The 16946-nt window shown below is 41.9% G+C and overlaps 1 protein-coding gene across 2 annotated transcripts in view; it reads left to right on the top strand.

The window, feature by feature from the left end:
- Positions 1-16946, top strand: part of DYM (dymeclin) — a 260543-nt gene that overhangs the window by 138744 nt on the left and 104853 nt on the right. For both annotated transcript variants that reach the window (XM_054986512.1, XM_054986514.1), the window contains 2 exons: positions 4253-4366; positions 5059-5153. In XM_054986512.1, the coding sequence (XP_054842487.1) occupies positions 4253-4366; positions 5059-5153 (209 nt within the window). The remainder of the gene's footprint in view (positions 1-4252; positions 4367-5058; positions 5154-16946) is intronic.

Below are 16946 nucleotides of genomic sequence, written 5' to 3'. Positions count from 1 at the left end.
GTCCATATTCAGTTCAGTTTTATTTAATAATGGGAGTAGGAACAGTGTAGGTAAACCTGATGGGGTACTGTTGTCCTTGAAGTAGAGGGTACTATTATCATTCTTGCACTAGGCACACATTTCAGCATATATTACTTAGTTCTAGACAAGAATCAAGATTAAGAATATTTGGTAAAAAAAAGTAATTTTGCATGGACAAATTGATTCTCTGCTGTGCTTTTTGGTTCACTGGCAAGTAATAACTATTGCTGTGCTGAGAAAGAAATATCTCTGAAAAGCAGACTTGATGACCTGCAGCCGGCTGCAGTGTTCTCCAGGTACTTGGGCAAAGGCCTTTCTGAGCCTCCTTTTTAGGTGGCAGTTCCAGTAGGACCTCTCGCACGTATCCTTAGCTCTTCAGTACGTGCTTCAGTTTCATTGCCTTTTCCTCATTCATTATCCAGACCTGACAGCATAAACAACCTTCCAGAAACCATCATGGCATTGTACCTTTTGCATCATCATTTACATCATCGTTTGAGAGCCAGTTTGGTGTAGTGGTTAAGAGCGCGGGACTGTAATCTGGAGAGCCTGGTTTGATTCCCCACTCCTCCACTGGAAGCCAGCTGGGTGACCTTGGGCTAGTCACAGCTCTCTGGAGCTCTCTCAGCCCCACCCACCTCACAGGGTGTTTTGTTTTCGGGATAATAATGGCATACTTTGTATTAGTATTACTACTGCTGCTGCTGCTGCTGCTGCTGCTTGTTTAGCTCTGTATCATGAAACAAAACATGATGGACTTCAGCAGTTCCCAAAGTTTCTTTAGGGTTCCAAATGAAAAATTGGGAAGTCCTGACACACAGAGAGTTCAAGAAGGCGTGAAACCATTGAGAGTATATGGGTGGGGTCCGTGCATGGGGACTGAAGTCCTTCTGATTGAGGCACAGCCCACGGATGGTGTAAGGCTAGAAACAGCCTCCAGAGCGCTGAGACCAGGTCTTCTCGATGTCAAGTTGCAGCCCAGACTGGGTAATAAATTCCATCTAAGGCGAAATACCGGGATGAGACCAATAGTCAACAAGTACCATAAGGGAAAGTTGAAAAGAACTTTGAAGAGAGAGTTCAAGAGCTCTTATTTACTATTTCATTCTCTATTTAGCTTTTTTGTGTCCTTTAGCACAAGCTTTGAGTTTTGGTTTGCAGAACTCAGTTGTGATCCTATATAGACACCATGGGTCATGCAGCTGTTTTTCTTAATGGCAGACTAGCACTCTGCCCCAACACTATAGTTTTCATGTTTCCTTACTGTGTTGACTACTGGGATGAGTGACACATTTGTTCCTGGCACACACATGCTCTGTGTGTATCTTTCCCATATGTTTAATGTGGGTTTTTAAGGACTTGCCTTGCATCTTGATTTAAGCCAGTATTTATGGAAGTAGAAGACATACCAAAACGAGAATGGGAAGAACCAAACAACATGCAGTCAATAAATATGTAAGACGCATCCTTGATAGGCTTCAAATGGCAATTTCTCAAGGTAGCAAGGTGAACAATTTCTGTAGCGTTTCTTTACCAGGAGGCTATATGTCCTCACATGCAGCAGGGTGGGTGGGTGGGGAACAAATCAGGTGTGGTCTAACTGTTACACTCAAACAAATCCAAGTTTATATGTTTCTTTAATGGAATAATTCTTGTAAAAATGTAAAGGCAATGTACACCCCTTACATTTTTAAATTTAAGGGCGGCGGGGGGGGGGGGAACAGAAGGCACTGAAACATGTTGACATGCTAATTTTATTGCACCCAAAGAAGTGTGCATAAAACACCACTCATCTACTTGAGCAGAATTTAACTCTCATCCACCGAGGTCAATAGGGCACCTTATCACTTGCATTGCTTGTTCCATATCAGATTAGTGATTACTATATTCCTTCTGCCGAGTGAAAGGAGACACATAATTACGAATTTTCATTTTTGTTTCGATTTGACTTGCAATCACGTAAATTTGAATTTGTGATTTTTTTTCCTGCCTACCCTTTGCTTACAAATCAGTGAAACGTACATATGTTATCTCTCAAAAATCCTAGAGATAATCATCTGAAAAACATTAATTACAACTTTGAAACTGTCAGGCTTGCCTTAATATTGTTTTGGGATCCATCCATTGTCATTAATTTTATGAAAGAATGAACCCTTAGAAATGGAAAAATTTCCATGAGAAAATTCCATTGGGAAATTTTCTGTGAACAATTTAGAACATTTTCCTTTCTGCTTAAACGTGCAAATTCCCACAAAGTAGTCGTATCTAGGCCTATACACTTCACCTACCCACTACAGATGATGTTGAATTTCAGATCTGTCATCTTTTGATTTAATTATATTTGAAGTAGTTTAATCAGTGTTTCTGACTTTGGAAAAGCTTGCAGTGGCAAGATTGATGATTAGTCTTGAGATTAAATGAGCTGACAGATAAGTCCAGGAGACGAGGTGAGAAATACAAGGTAGAGTACAAACAGGGAGAATGTTTCTAGTGTCATTATTACCAACCATTCATCATGTCTCTCTTTTTTTTCACCGTAAGAAAACAGAAAACGCCTTTAGGGTGTCTGTTTTTTGTAGCCTCCCCAGTCTCCTTGTTCTGAAATGCTTGACTTTAAAATGAAGGTAACTTTGGCAGGGCAAATGTTTTTAAAAGGTTGTTCAAGTCTCCTAAAACCTAAATATAATATAAAGACTTAATATTTAAAAAAAGGAGAATAGAGCCATGTGGAAGTAGAGGCGCCTTCCTCCTGTCAAAGCAATATCTGAGGGTAAGATTCAGAAAATAGTTTATTAATATGTTGCCTGTAAGTTATAAGTTAGAACTCAGTTGAAGAATTAGCTGATAATTTAAAGAGAATTTGCGTTAATGCTCCATTCTTAGCTATGGTTCAGAAGTAAAAAATATTAACGGATACACCTCCTCTCACCAAATTATCCTAATCTGATAGGAGAAGCTCCATTTTAGGTAACCCCTACAAGTTTCAGCATCTTGTTATACACAAACCTGAAAGGACACCCTCTTCTGCCTTTGCATCCAAATGTCTATACTTGTTAAACAGTATTATATAAACACAGGCGTGTCTAAAATGCTGTCAATTTGCAGCCAACGTAAGGCGACCTCATAGGGTTTTCAAGGAAAGAGATGGTTTGCCATTGCCTGGCTCTGCATGGAGACTTTGGCTTTCCTTGGTAGTCTCCCATCCAAGTACTAACCAGGGCCGACTCTGTTTAGATGCAGGGCTTTTTTCCAGCTGGAACGCGGTGGAATGGAGTTCCGGAACCTCTTGAAAATGGTCACATGGCTGCTGGCCCTGCCCCCTGATCTCCAGACAGAGGGGAGTTTCAATTGCCCTCCATGCCACGCCAGAGATCAGGGGGCGGGGCCACCAGCCATGTGACCGTTTTCTCTGAGGGCAACCCACTGAGTTCCACCACCTCTTTTCCCAGAAAAAAAGCCCTGCTGAGATGTGACAGGAGCAGCCTAGCCAGGGCCAGCCCGGTCAGGATGTACATAATGTAACGATATTTTCCCATAATACTTTGTCTATCACAAAGAACAGAACCAGATGTTCCCTAGAAAATGTAGTTGTCTTTCTTAGAACCTTTATTCAATAATCCGTAATATTTTTATACCAAGATCTCAAAAGGGTTGAACAGAAAATTATAACATAGTAAAAAAGTCTTTTTTTAAAAAGTTCCAAATTATTAAACATTGAAACCCTACCAAACTATAGAAAACCCATATATGAAGGGTATTTCTGAAAGGATTATGTAACTCCTAGTGGAACTATATATCTCACTTTGTAATCAGTATTACCTAGATAGTTTTCCAGTGGTATTAAGTGCTGCTCTTCCTCGTGTTTGTAGAGGTTTGCACGCCTAAAACTGAATGAAATGGTATCTCATTTTGAAATTCATTGTTTACCTGTAATTTTTGAAATGCAAATACAACTTGTGATATTTCTACATGGTGCGTGGTGCATTGGGTTTGATCAGAAGCAGATGTTTGCATGAAGTCAGACACAGCCCTGTTTTTGTGTGATGTCTGAGCTGCTGCAAAAGTTACCAAGTTGTCTGAAAAGTCAAAAAGACCATTTTGTACTTCTGCACTTCAAACTGTAGTGTATCAGTCCTGCCGGTTTAACTCCCTTGTCCATGGAAACAAGTAAAAAAAACTGACTAGAAAATAGAATTATGTTCAAAAATGAAGTTCTTTTCCTTCTTTGTAGATACTGAAGAATATTACGTGGTACTCAGAACGTGTGTTAACAGAAATTTCCTTGGGGAGTCTCCTGATACTTGTAGTAATAAGAACTATTCAGTACAACATGACACGGACAAGGGTAAGAGTTGCGATCAGGCTTCTTTGTCATTCTCTGTCACAAGCTCCTCACAATTAGTGGTATCAGAAAATGTAATTACGAGAATGGAAAAATAAAGGCCCCAAACATTCTCCTGCGTCGCACCATGATTCGTGGTTCCACAGACGTTAATTTATGATGGAAATTGTTGGAAACGTCGTAGATACCCTCTTGCACATGTGTTACATTCATATAGTAAATGACAGTGTAAAAGTTTGAAAGGGCATTCCGGGTGGTGTAGCAATTCTGCATGCAGAGTATTGGAGACAATCCATTTTTTCTGTGAATATGTTAATTAAAATGGGACTAATCAATCAGAAGGAAATAAAATCAATTTACCATAAGCTTGGTGGGCTGTTGTTTTAAATGTATCATTCTCTCATTTAAATCAAGACCGAAAGTAAAGCAAATTAATTCAACTCTGTTTTTTTAAAACCGGAGTTGAATATCCAGCTGCACAAAAAAGCCCCCAAATACACTGAGCCCGTGATTGTATGGAATTATCTCTGATGCTTACCCCTTAAAACTGGAGCCCAAGTTTGGTTTGCCCATATTGAAACCTCACCTCCGGCAAACGGATGCTCAGCTGCTGGGCAATTTCCTCTTGACGGGTCTCGCTGTATGCGGAAAGGATAGCCTGATTTGTTTTTTCCCCTCCTTCTCTTCTCCAACAGGACAAATACCTTCATACAAATTGTTTGGCAGCACTAGCCAATATGTCAGCACAGTTCCGCTCACTTCATCAGTATGCTGCTCAGAGGATCATCAGGTAAATATAAGCCTTCGACAAAATATTTAAACTAGCTTCATCCTAAATTCCTCAGGAAAGATACTTGAATTTCCTGTTGCTGAAATTTGAATATTAACCCAGGTAAATCTTACTCAGTTTCATGAAGCGTGGATTAAATTTTGAAGCGCAAGACACTGTGCTCCATTTATGCCATAGGTAGCTTCTGGCTGCAGCTTCTTATACTCGTCAAAAACTAATAGCTGTGCAGTGCAAAAGGTGATTACTAACATTGCTTATCCTTAATGAAAACAGGTTATTGCTAATGCATTGGTGGTGGGAGGGATTCAAAATGATATGTAGTGATACGCTGTATAACAAGTGTGATTTTCATAGACCTGGCTGTAGTTGTAGTCATTCAGTAGCGGGGTTGACTGTATGACTGTGAGCCTATGAAACATCTTATCCCTGCTTGATAAGCCATACCTTAAGGCAGGAGGTTTCAAAGGAGCCTTCAGGAAATCCTTTCTCTGTTGATTTTTGCTTGCTAGGAGGTCCGTGTGCATTTGCTGCAGAACCTCGGTATGCTCAGAAGTTTCTGGTGTGAGTCCACAGTTCACCTTTGTCCATTGCCAGTCCCGTGGGGCCCCTGCCTTTGCAACATTCACAACTGAGTAAATTTTCAATCGAAAACTGATACATAAAATATACTAAATGGACTGTCCAAAACTGCCTGAGTTCCATAGAACATACCCTAGCTGCATCTTGCAGGGAAAGATTGGTAGGCGTATTTCAGGAAATCTTGCTTATATTCTCATCACGGAATCTGCGATGCCTTTCCCAGGAATTCTGGGATTCTTGGAACGCAGCTTGAAAACCACTCTTCCTGAGGAGTAATGGAATCAGAAAACCTGTCAAGTATCACAGGATGCCGAAACAGTGGGAAAAAATATTTATCCTGCTCCCCTCCTGCAGTCAGTCAAAACATTTATTAGCTGCTTTTCTACTTTACAAAACTCGAGGCAGCTTACAATGTTAGCAGTGCTGCAAACAAACAAAATACATCCATTACAGACCCTCACCCGCCCCGTCCTGTTGGTCTGCCTTTATTCCCTGCAGGGAAAATCTAGCGTAAGGGGGCTGGAGATACCGTTTTTCAACCATATAACATCAAATTGGCAGCAGAGCTTCTTTTGCTTGTCTACCGAAGAACCCCCAAATTTCAAGCAAAATGGACAAAGGGCTGATTTGACAGACCTCAAAATTGGGTCACTCTCTGTGCAGCTGCATTAAGTTCGGGTTCCTAAAATGGCTGTCAAGCAGTAGCCAGGAGAGTCATTATCTTTTTTTTAAAAAAAAAATCCTGTTGCATTTATTTGTTTTGCCTACTTTTTTAGTGACTGACAATAATTTTTGTTCCCTTTCTGCTGAAAACTCAGTATTTGTCATGCTTCCTTGTTGTGGTGTTCTGTTTGTTTTCTTTCACAAAGTGAGGGAGGCTTCCTTTGTGCACATACACACACATACTCCTGTCAGTCTGCCATTATTCCCTATTGGGGACTATTGGGGGGGGGCTGGAATCATTTTTTCTTAACCAAATGTCACCAAAATTGCAGTTGAGCTTCTCCTACCTGTCCACCAAAGAACACCCAAGTTTCAAATAAATGGGATAAAGAGTTTAAATTCTACAGGCCTCTAGTCAAGGTCCCATCCCAACCCATCGTGAATGTACTTTCATTATTCCCTATGGGGGAACTTTTTTCAACCAAATCTCACCAAAATTACAGCAGAGCACCTTCTGCCTATCCACCAGAGGTAAATTTGCCTTTCAGGCAAATTGGAAAAGGAATTGAATTCCAAGGGGCCCTGAACAAGCCCCAGCTTTCTACTTTCAGAGGGAAAAAAATCACCACTCAAGGAGGAGAGGAGGAAAATGGCTGCTCTCTGCAGTTTGGGATTGGCTGGAAGTACTCTGTATCCTTTCTTGCAAGGATCTGATTGGAAGGTAGAAATGCCATTGACTAGAAAATTGGTAGAATCAAAGGGAAACATGAGCTTGTGCTGCTTGGCTGGTAAGCACTGAAACTTGGTGGGGGGGGACCACAGATTTTTTTGAGGAGGAGGTTTTGCGATTCCCAAGCAACCTGGATTAGTGTTACCATTCCAAGGTATCACATAGTAACCCTGAAAACCATTATTTTCATGTTTTTTCCGGTTCCGGAATTTCATAAGTCATACCCCTATCGGAATGAAGAAAACGAACAGGAAGAAAATTGACTAATTTGAAATGTGGTGCTGGAGGAGGGATGGCTAAAAAGAGAAATAAGTGGGTTCTAGATTACATCAAGCCTGAATTCTCCCTAGAAGCTGAAATGACAAAACTGAGGCTATCGTACTTTGGTCACATCATTTTCTCTGGAAAAGTCAATAATGCTAGAAATAGTGGAAGGCAGTAGGAAAAGAGGAAGGCCTACAAGATGGCTGGACTCAATAAAAAAGCCACATCCTCCAGTTTGCAAAATCTGAGAGAGTCTGTTAATGATAGGAAGTTTGGGAGGTCTTTCATTAATAGAGTTGCCGTAGGTTGGAGGTGACTCGACGGCACGTAACACACACATCACCCCCCCCCCCAGATGGTAGTGTTCATAGTGGGTGACATGCTGCTGCTATTCTGAGTCCAGAACCCTGTGTTGAACAGCTTCCTCCACCTCCATCTTTCTCCCAGTCTTTAAAAAAAACCTAAAGAAGAAAAAAGAAAATGGTGATGGTGCAGTAGCTCCCTCTCATCCCTTGGAGGTCCTACTCTTCCCATTAAAGGCCAGTCCCTAAAGCATGGCTTGAAGAAAAATCTTCAAAATCGGCTTTTTAAAAATTATCATATTAGAAGGTGAATGGCCCTAACAATAATTCCTGCATAAGCAAAGCCTTAACATATTCCAAAGTTTTAATTGGTTTTCATAGCATTTTATTGGAACAAAATCTATTTGCTGCAGTAAAAGCTGTCCAAAGTAGCCAGCTTTTTAAAAAATCCATCTTGGATTAAAACTGCAAGCCTAACCTTTTAAGAATTGTAGTGATTATAAGTGGACGTGGTCAAGGAACTGCAGATCCAGGCTGGCCGTAAAGATTGAATGGCTTGTAAAGTTGTTTTACATTTAAATGTTCATGAGGGTATTATTTTGTCTTCATTTCTGGTGTGGATGTGCGCTCAAGCTCTCTCTCTCTGTCCCCCCTTCGGAGTAACACATTTACACTTATTATTAGGAAACACATATAGGTCCCTCTGAGATCAGATTAAGAAATTATGCAATATGTGGACTCTTGGAAAGTCCTATAATATTACTACATAACTTACTTTAGTGCTTTGGTTTTTAAAATACAATAGCTAAGGAACTCTTAACTCAAAATCTACGTAGCAGAGTGAGCACAGACGGCCATAATTCAAGATGCACCAGATGCTCTGGTAATTCCTGCTTTAATGTGAGAAGTAACTCAGCTTCTGTAGAGGCTTTTAAAGTATAAAAAACAAGTCCTCTGAGTACAGACTGCCAATAGTTTTAAATTATGAAGACTACTGTGTGTTGAAGATGGAACTGAGGCTTGTCATTTATAGTTTAACCTGGAGCTCAATAAAATAGAACTTTACATCCCCGAATAATTCTCATCACATTTCTGTAGTCATGAATGTTGACAGATCTGCATAAATCTTTTCTTCACCTACAGCTGCTGGCAGTTAGAGGTTGCAGATGACGTGGACAGAGATTGGCCTTGAACGTAATTGTTATTAGAACAATTCTTAATTGGGTGTCGTGCCTCTGCTTACATGTGTCTCCATCTGCACTTGTCATGCTGTTCATAGTGTGTAAACTGCCTTTTCATTTTTTTCCAATACTGAAAGAAAATGTCTCTTTAATTTTTTAACTTTTCCAATATTTAGAAAATGTCTCTTTAATTTTTTAAAATAGTAACGGGTCCAGTAGCACCTTTAAAACTAACCATCTTTATTGTAGCATAAGCTTTCGAGAGCCACAGCTCTCTTCGTCAGATGTTGGTTAGTCTTAAAGGTGCTACTGGACTCTTTGCTATTTTGCTACTACAGACTAACACGGCTAACTCCTCTGGATCTTAATTTTTTAACTGTTTGATAGGTACAAAAGACCAATTCAGATACAATAACAGTGCAGAAAGCAAGAATAATTGTGATGTCATGTTATACAAGAAAGCCCTACCGTGGCTAAAACATGATAAAATGCTTATTTTCTTTTACTTTGAACCCAGTTTGAACTCGATGCAAGTTAATCATAATTGTTATTATCTACTTCCCCCTCGCCCTCTATTCCAAAATTCAAGGAACATTTCCAATGAATTTCAAAAGTTGAGCCTCACTGTTAACTGTGTGATTTGTCAGATTTTATTAATTTCTGTTTCTTTTATACTTCCAGACTCTTAACTGTGTCAACCTGATCCCATCAAATGATAACTCATACCTTAAATAGGGAGACTTTTAGAGTGGCACCAGTTTTTATAAGCAATCATCTTTGCTTCTGACCATAGACATGATACCATAGTATAACGTTCAGGAATAACATAACAGCCCCAACACAATAACTTTAGAACCCATTGATGCCACCTGCCAGTGGGTCTAATCTGTGTCTACAATTTTCCTCTGACGACTTTTGAACAAGACCCCCCCCCCAAGTTTCAGGAAGAAGCTTACTGAAACAAGGGAATGCCTTGGTCTTGTGGCCACGTACTGCTTGGTTCTTTTCCGTGATATTCCCCCACTGGCTGAACGCAGTGCCTGGCTGTTGTAAATGGCTGTGTTGGGCGAAGTTGCAATAGTGTTGCTTGCTTCAGTTTGGTTTGGGTGTGATTCTCTAGTGTGATGTTGGTCTCTTCGCTTCACTTTGGTTCTGAAGGGATTCTATTCCCTTGCTTCAGTTTGGTTCTATTGGGCTTTCTCTGGGATGAGCTCAGCTTGCATTTGGGAGTGTGCCTTGGCTATGGCAGCCTTGCCCCAGTGTGTTTCTGCAGTGGGAGTCAGCTTTAACTTTGTCCCCTCAGGAAACAATGGAGTGGTTGGGGGCACCTTGTTCAGGGGCCCGTAGAATTGCCATCCAGGGTCTAATCTTCCTGAAACTTAGGGAGTTTTTAGAGGGCAGTCAGAAGTGGGCCCCCTGTAAATTTGGTGGACTTTGCTTGAAAAAATCCACCCCTAACTCCGTGGATATCCCTCAGGCATTTCTCCCCTTAGGGAATAATGGAGAATGAGTGGAGCATCTTATCTGGTGGCCCATATAATTGGTCTGTGGGTCCAATCTTTATGAAACTTGAGGGAGATCTTTGGAGGACAGTCAGGAGTAAGTTCCCTCCAAATTTAGTAGAGTTTGGTTGAAAAATAACACACACACACCCAACTCACCGAATAGCCCTCAAAGTAATTTCCTCATAGGAAGCAATGGCTGAATATTACTGATTTTTTAGAAATAGTCAAACTGAGTTAGAGAATCAATTTGGAATTCAGGGAATTCCATCCCCCCCCCCCCCCCGCCCTCAAATTTAACAAAAAATTGGATTCGCTGAATTTGGGGGGGAGAACACCCCTAGGGCTGAGGTGGCCATTTTAGGTACCTTGGATGAAAGCTTTTAAGGGCATTGGGTATGATAATGATTTTAACTGCCTTAATTGTATTGCTGCCATGCTAATAATCTTGGGATATATGGTCATTCTCATGAACCAGCAGAATTAACTGTTTAAAACAGCCAGGAGATAAATAAAACTATTGCAGCTGCTCTGTTGAGAAGATACTTCCTTTGAAGAGTCAGTTCTGCAATCTTGAGGTGATTTCTTGAATACATACCCATAGACAGACAAGCATTTCCCCAGGGTCCTCTTGGATCCTGCTGAGAAAATTGTTCCATACACACCCAACTCCTGCATGGATAACCCATTTCAACTTTTGGGTCCAGTAGCTCCTTAAAGACCAACTAGATTTCGAAAGCTCACGCCCTGGAAATCTAGAAAACTAGGGGCTGGAAATCTTGTGGACTAGGGGCTGGAAATCCTGTGACACTGCGAGATCTCTGTCTTTTGGTGCTACACCTCTGAAGATGCCAGCCACAGCTGCTGGCGAAACGTCAGGAACTACAATGCCAAGACCACGGCAATACAGCCCGGAAAACCCACAACGACCATCGGCTGGAAATCTTGTTGGTCTTTCTGGTTCTACTGGATCTGAAAGTTGCTCTTCTACTACAGACCAGCATGGCTACCCACCTGAAACATTTCAACTTGTTTTGAAGTAGGCTTGCATAGTTAAAGAGAGGGAAATTATCAAGAGCGTAAAAAATGCTGGAATCAGCGAAGTGCACAAATGTGTAACTGACAAAATTTAAAAAACTGCAAGTACATGACACTTAAACAAAACAAAGACAGATTTCTTAGTTTTATATAGGAGAAAACTAGAGACTATCAACATCTTTGCCTAAGTGTAGCACAGTGGTTAAATTGTTTGGTTGCAAATCAGCACTCTACTGGTTCGAATCCCACTACTGCCATGAGCTCAGTAGGTGGCCGTGGGTAAGCCAGTCCTCTCAGCCCGAACTCCCCAGCTGTATTGTGGGAATAATAACAACACTTACTTGTTCACTGCTCAGGGTGAGACATTAATCGGTCTAGAAGAGTGGTATATAAGTGCAGTTATTATTATTATTATTACAGGTATTATAATATAGCCCTGTGCAGAGCTACTTCAACCTAAGCCCACTGAGTAACTGGAGTAACTTGACATATGATTGCCCTGTTAAGAGTCCCACTCCTTTAGTTTTTTTTTTGAAAAGCGGCTTCAGTAAGGGGGAAATCTATGATCAGAGAACTGGTAGGGGGTAGGATGCTAAATGCTTTTTCCTGCCCATCATTTCCCTGCTGCAATTACCCCTCCTCTGCATTTTGTCCTGTTGAGTTTCAAATGCATGTTTGCAATGGTAAACACACAGCTGAAACCCCTAAAGGGAAAAAAAACCTACTCGGGAAAAGACGGCGGGGGAGAGGGGAAGGGAGGGGAGGGAGCATTGAAGTACTCATTTCCCCGACAGCTTTCCCATTCTCAGTCACCCTCTCCTGAAGGTTCTTTTCTAAAAACAGAATCAGCGCAAGGACTCTTAATTCACGTATTTGCTCATAACCGTAGTCAGCCCCTTAGATTAGTTACTGAAGTTTCTGGGAAGAATGGGAAATGGACATTTTACTGCAGGATTTGAATTCAGGGGCACCTTAGAGACCAACAAGATTTTCAGGGTATGAGCTTTTGAGAGTCAAAGTTCCCTCCTGAGAAAGAGAGTTTTGACTCTTGAAAGCGTTTATCCTGAAAATCCTTGTTAGTCTGTAAGTTGCCATCAGACTCGAATCCTGTTGTTCTAGTGGAGGCCAACATGGCTATCTACCTGAAACTAACATTGTGTTGGCAGATCTTTTTCCGGGAGATTCTGAGAAAAAATGCGTTCCCACCATATACCCAGCAAAGTCCCCTTGTGGGTTTGGGGAAGTGAGTTTAGATGTCTGAACGAGCGTTGCAGGGACATGATCGGACCCTCCCTTGGACTGTGGGGACTTGTGTCTGCTTCTGCAAATGGACGCTTTTCCAGCTAAAAGCCTTCTGCAGTTGTTGATCAGATACGTCATCCCAGATGGGAAGGACTTGGTTTTAAGCATCAAGCTGGACCTACCAGCCCATCTGCTTAGGCATAAGCCCCCTTTTGTTGCAGCGTCCTGTTCAGAGTGGAACTATGCCTAGTCAGAAGACATGCAGCTGCTTCAGGTCTGGCAGCAGGCAAAGGTTCCATTTCAGATGGAAGGGCTTTTCTGCTTCCCCATCTAAGAGAACATGATACGAGTGGAGTTCTGTGTTCAGTTCTGAGTTCTCAGTTCAGCTTGTAGGAGTCAAGATCCTAAATTTTTTTTAAAAGGCGAGCATCCAGCACAGGTTTTCATGAATCCAAGCACAAATAAAACCAGTCAAGATTAACGATGGCTCAGTTAAGGAGGTATATCTATGGGCTGCATCTCCAGCCCTCCAGCTTCCCCATCTGTTATGGGAGGTCAGATCAAGCTGCAAAGAGGTAATTATGCAACCACACAACTTGCTAACCTAGAATTTCCAGGCTCCTAATTAGAGTTACTTTTCTGAAACTCTGGCCAACTGTCGTTTGGAGAGCTCGCAGAGGGGGTAGCCTGCATAGCGGTCCTGCTGTGCCTTAATCTTTGTCTGCTATGAATTTGATGCACCCAATCTTACACTTTCATTGCTTTTGAATGGGGGTTTGTGTGTGCCCCTTGCTGAAACGCCGACAGATTATACTGCTTCCATTTACTGCATAATAAAGTGTCTCTGGACAGCAGAAATTTGCTGTCTGCAAAATTCTGTTATAGCTGTTGATGTGTATGGATGCAGACGGTTGTTTTCTTCTTTGCCTCGTTCTGTGTCCATCACCCCCCCCCCGCCCATTTTGTTGATTAAAAATGTCGGTCTGTAAACATATAAAACTCCCTTACACAAGTCAAGCTGTTGTTGTCCGGCTGTTGTGAACTCCAGCCCAGTATTCTCTGCTTAGACTGGCAGTGGTTCTCCAGGGCCATTGGCAGAAAGAAGCGCTTTCCCAGTGGCTGCTGTTGGACATGCATGTCCTCTGCTACTAATCCATCCATTTCTCACTGCCTAGGACTGTGGCAAATGAGCAAGCTGTGCTTTTCCCACACCCAGACTGCAGCAGAACCCAACACATGTTGACCATAGGCACGGACGGGGGGATGTATCTTAGATTTTGGGTGTGCAGGAAGGAGCATGAAGGGCAAACCAACCACTTTCAATTCAGTTTTAAACCACAGTACTAACTTAACATGGATTTAAGTTCTGCTGGGATCAGTGAGATTGTACTAATGTGTTTTTAAGAATCGTTTTTGATCAGAAGGATCCTTTGGGGTCTCTCAGCCAGGAGGCAGAAGTTAGCAGTACAGTGACACCCCTTATCGGTGGCACCAGATAACCCCCCAGATATCCCCAGCACGAAGCCACCTAGTGCTGAACTTTGATTTGTGCAAAACAGTGATTATTAGTGGTAGAAGACAATAAAGGCTGCCACAAAGTCCTCTGCTCCTCCACTCCACCTGGTTTACGCTCCTGTTCATCGGAAAACATCAATGTCTTATGGGTGTCACTTGTGGGTTCATGATCGCTCCACAAAATTAAGTAAACAATTGGTGTTTCAAACAAAAGAAAGTGAGTTCCATGGAGTTCTTAAAGCTTCATTTCAGTAAGCTGTTTAGTGCTTTTCATTTCCATTGCTTTGAATAAGAGCTGGGAAGCTCTTAAGAGGGAAGAAAGTGAACTAGCTCCACCAAATAATAATAATAATAATAATAACATTCAATTTATATACCGCCCTTCAGGACAACTTAGTGCCCACAAGAGTGGTTTACAAAGTGTTATTATTACCCCACAACAATCACCCTGTGAGGTAGGTGGGGCTGAGAGAGCTCCAGAGAACTATGACTCGCCCAAGGTCACCCAGCTGGTTTCAAGTGGAGGAGTGGGGAATCAAACCCGGCTCTCCAGATTAGAGTCCCGTGCTCTTAACCACTACACCAAACTGGCTCCCTTGCTTTAGACTTGTTAGTGTGGCTGTCTGCAAATGCTAAACATTCTTGAAATAACGTATTTGCATTTAGCGTTGGAAACTATTTTTGGCTTGGCTGTATTCTCTTCAGGCTCTATCAGAAGTCATGCTAAGAATGCTTTTTTGTCTCAGCACTCTATGGTTTGTGTCGTATGTAATTCAGGGAACAGTTCCTTTTTAATTTGAAAAGCAGCCCCTAGAAATGTAGCCGCTTAAATCAGATGTGCTGGGTGTGTGTTATCTTGTCCCTGTGGAGAGATGCAATGTCGAAGTGTCTCAGTTGCTTTTATTATTATTACTCAATGCAAAGCAGTGGTTTTCAAGTTGTTCCCCATTCAGGGAACTGGTTCCAAAATGACTTGCCTGCCAGGGAAACCCAGCACATTTCGGTGTCTTCTGGGCAGCATCCTTGGCTTCTGGTCAAACAGAGCACTGGCTAGCCCAGTTGGCCCTCACCCTGCCGTACGTAAACCAAGAATGTATCTTAGAACACACTCCCACTCCCCTGCTGCTCTGCATTGCGTAGAAACATTGCCCATGGTGGGCAAAACTATCCTTCAGAAAAGATTTTTTCCTCTGTTCCTCATCCAGTCATTGAGGAACCCTACGTAAGCTTTCAAGGATCCTTGGAGCTCCCCAGAGTAGTTCGAAAACCATCGGCACAGCAAAACGTATAATCTAAATTCTTCTTGAAGAGGGGCTAGGAAGAAGGCAGAGGCAAAGGGCGTGTTCGGAGAGCATCCGCGAGGGCAGACTCTAGCAGGAACAGGAAGGAATTCCATACTGTGACTTTGTACACACCTGTGTACACACCTGTGACTTTGTACCCAGGCAGTGGTGCAAATGGAAGCTGTATTTGCATGTCACAATAAACAGACCATCCTGGTTCACAAAGCATGGGAAAACCATGGTTTAGAATCCTGGTTTGTGGATCTCCAGCAAAACAGAACGATGTATTGTCGAAGGCTTTCACGGCCAGAGAACAATGGTTGGGTGTTCACAACAACCAAACGATGGTTGGGTGTTCACAACAACCAAAACAGAACGAGTTGGGTGTTCGACGTTTGGATATCTCGTAAGCTGGATTTCATGGCGTATGGTTTATTGGGATGTCTGAATATAACTGAGGCTGTCCCTCACTGGTAAAATCTAGACATAGTATTTCTCAGGGAGCTAGACTAGCTGTGAGGTGATCAGAAAGAGCCAATAAAGTTAATGTTTAAAAGGCCCAAACATTTTAAATATCTTTTGTGAAAGCAGTCTTCATCTGTTTTGTTTCAGAGGGGTGTTCTAAGGGGAAATGTTTAAAAATGTTTTAGTAGTGGCCAAATTACTGGTGATAGGGGCTGTTTAAGGCTCCCATTGTGATTTGAGTTTTGAAACAAATAACCTTAAAGACGTGATTCAGAAATCTGAAGGATTTCCACCAGTTAAGTTTCTGAGGGAGAGCTGCATACTTGGTGGAATTTGTTTGACTGCTTTACATTTAAGTAATAACTGAATTGATGTACTGTGGATATTACCCAGCATGAGCTTTTCAAGCTGCTTTGTCTAATGATCATTATACTTCAGGGGTTTAAAACAGCATCCTGTTTGAGGTTAGTGTGGTAGAGAAGGGTGGAGGGAATTGTAGAGGCGAACACCATCTGATGTCAGTGGGTTCCATTTCAGTGATAAAACTTGGAAGAAAAGTGTTATGCTTCTCTGATGTTAACCATCGTCAAACACATCCACGTTCGGACTTGGGAGCCAGAATCTTCCTGTTCAGGAAACAGCTAATAATAATAATACAGTGTTACTGAAACCAATAGCAGTTTTAGATTTTATTTCAGTAGGAGGCGAGTTTCACCATGAATGATCCACTGATTTAATGAGGGATTTCATTTTTAGATCAAATGTAGAACAGTTTAAGTAAGTTGCCTGCCTATCTGTATCAGTTTCTGCTGGTTGGGCATGCTCAGCTTCTCTGCTGTCTGTCTGCATATTCTTCCTGCAGCCTCTCTCCAGCTCGTTGACTTCCTGGAAAATACTTTTGGATTTTCCTCCAGACTGGTACGGTAAAAGCAGTATGCAGGCCAGCAGGACATGGTAGGGAGAAACCCTTTGGCACCTTTATTTACTTTATTTATACCCGCCCTTTTCTCCAGTGGGGACTCAAGGTGA

Source organism: Eublepharis macularius, chromosome 8, assembly GCF_028583425.1.
Source record: "Eublepharis macularius isolate TG4126 chromosome 8, MPM_Emac_v1.0, whole genome shotgun sequence".
Taxonomy (NCBI): domain Eukaryota; kingdom Metazoa; phylum Chordata; class Lepidosauria; order Squamata; family Eublepharidae; genus Eublepharis; species Eublepharis macularius.
This window is presented reverse-complemented; position numbering and strand designations above follow the sequence as displayed.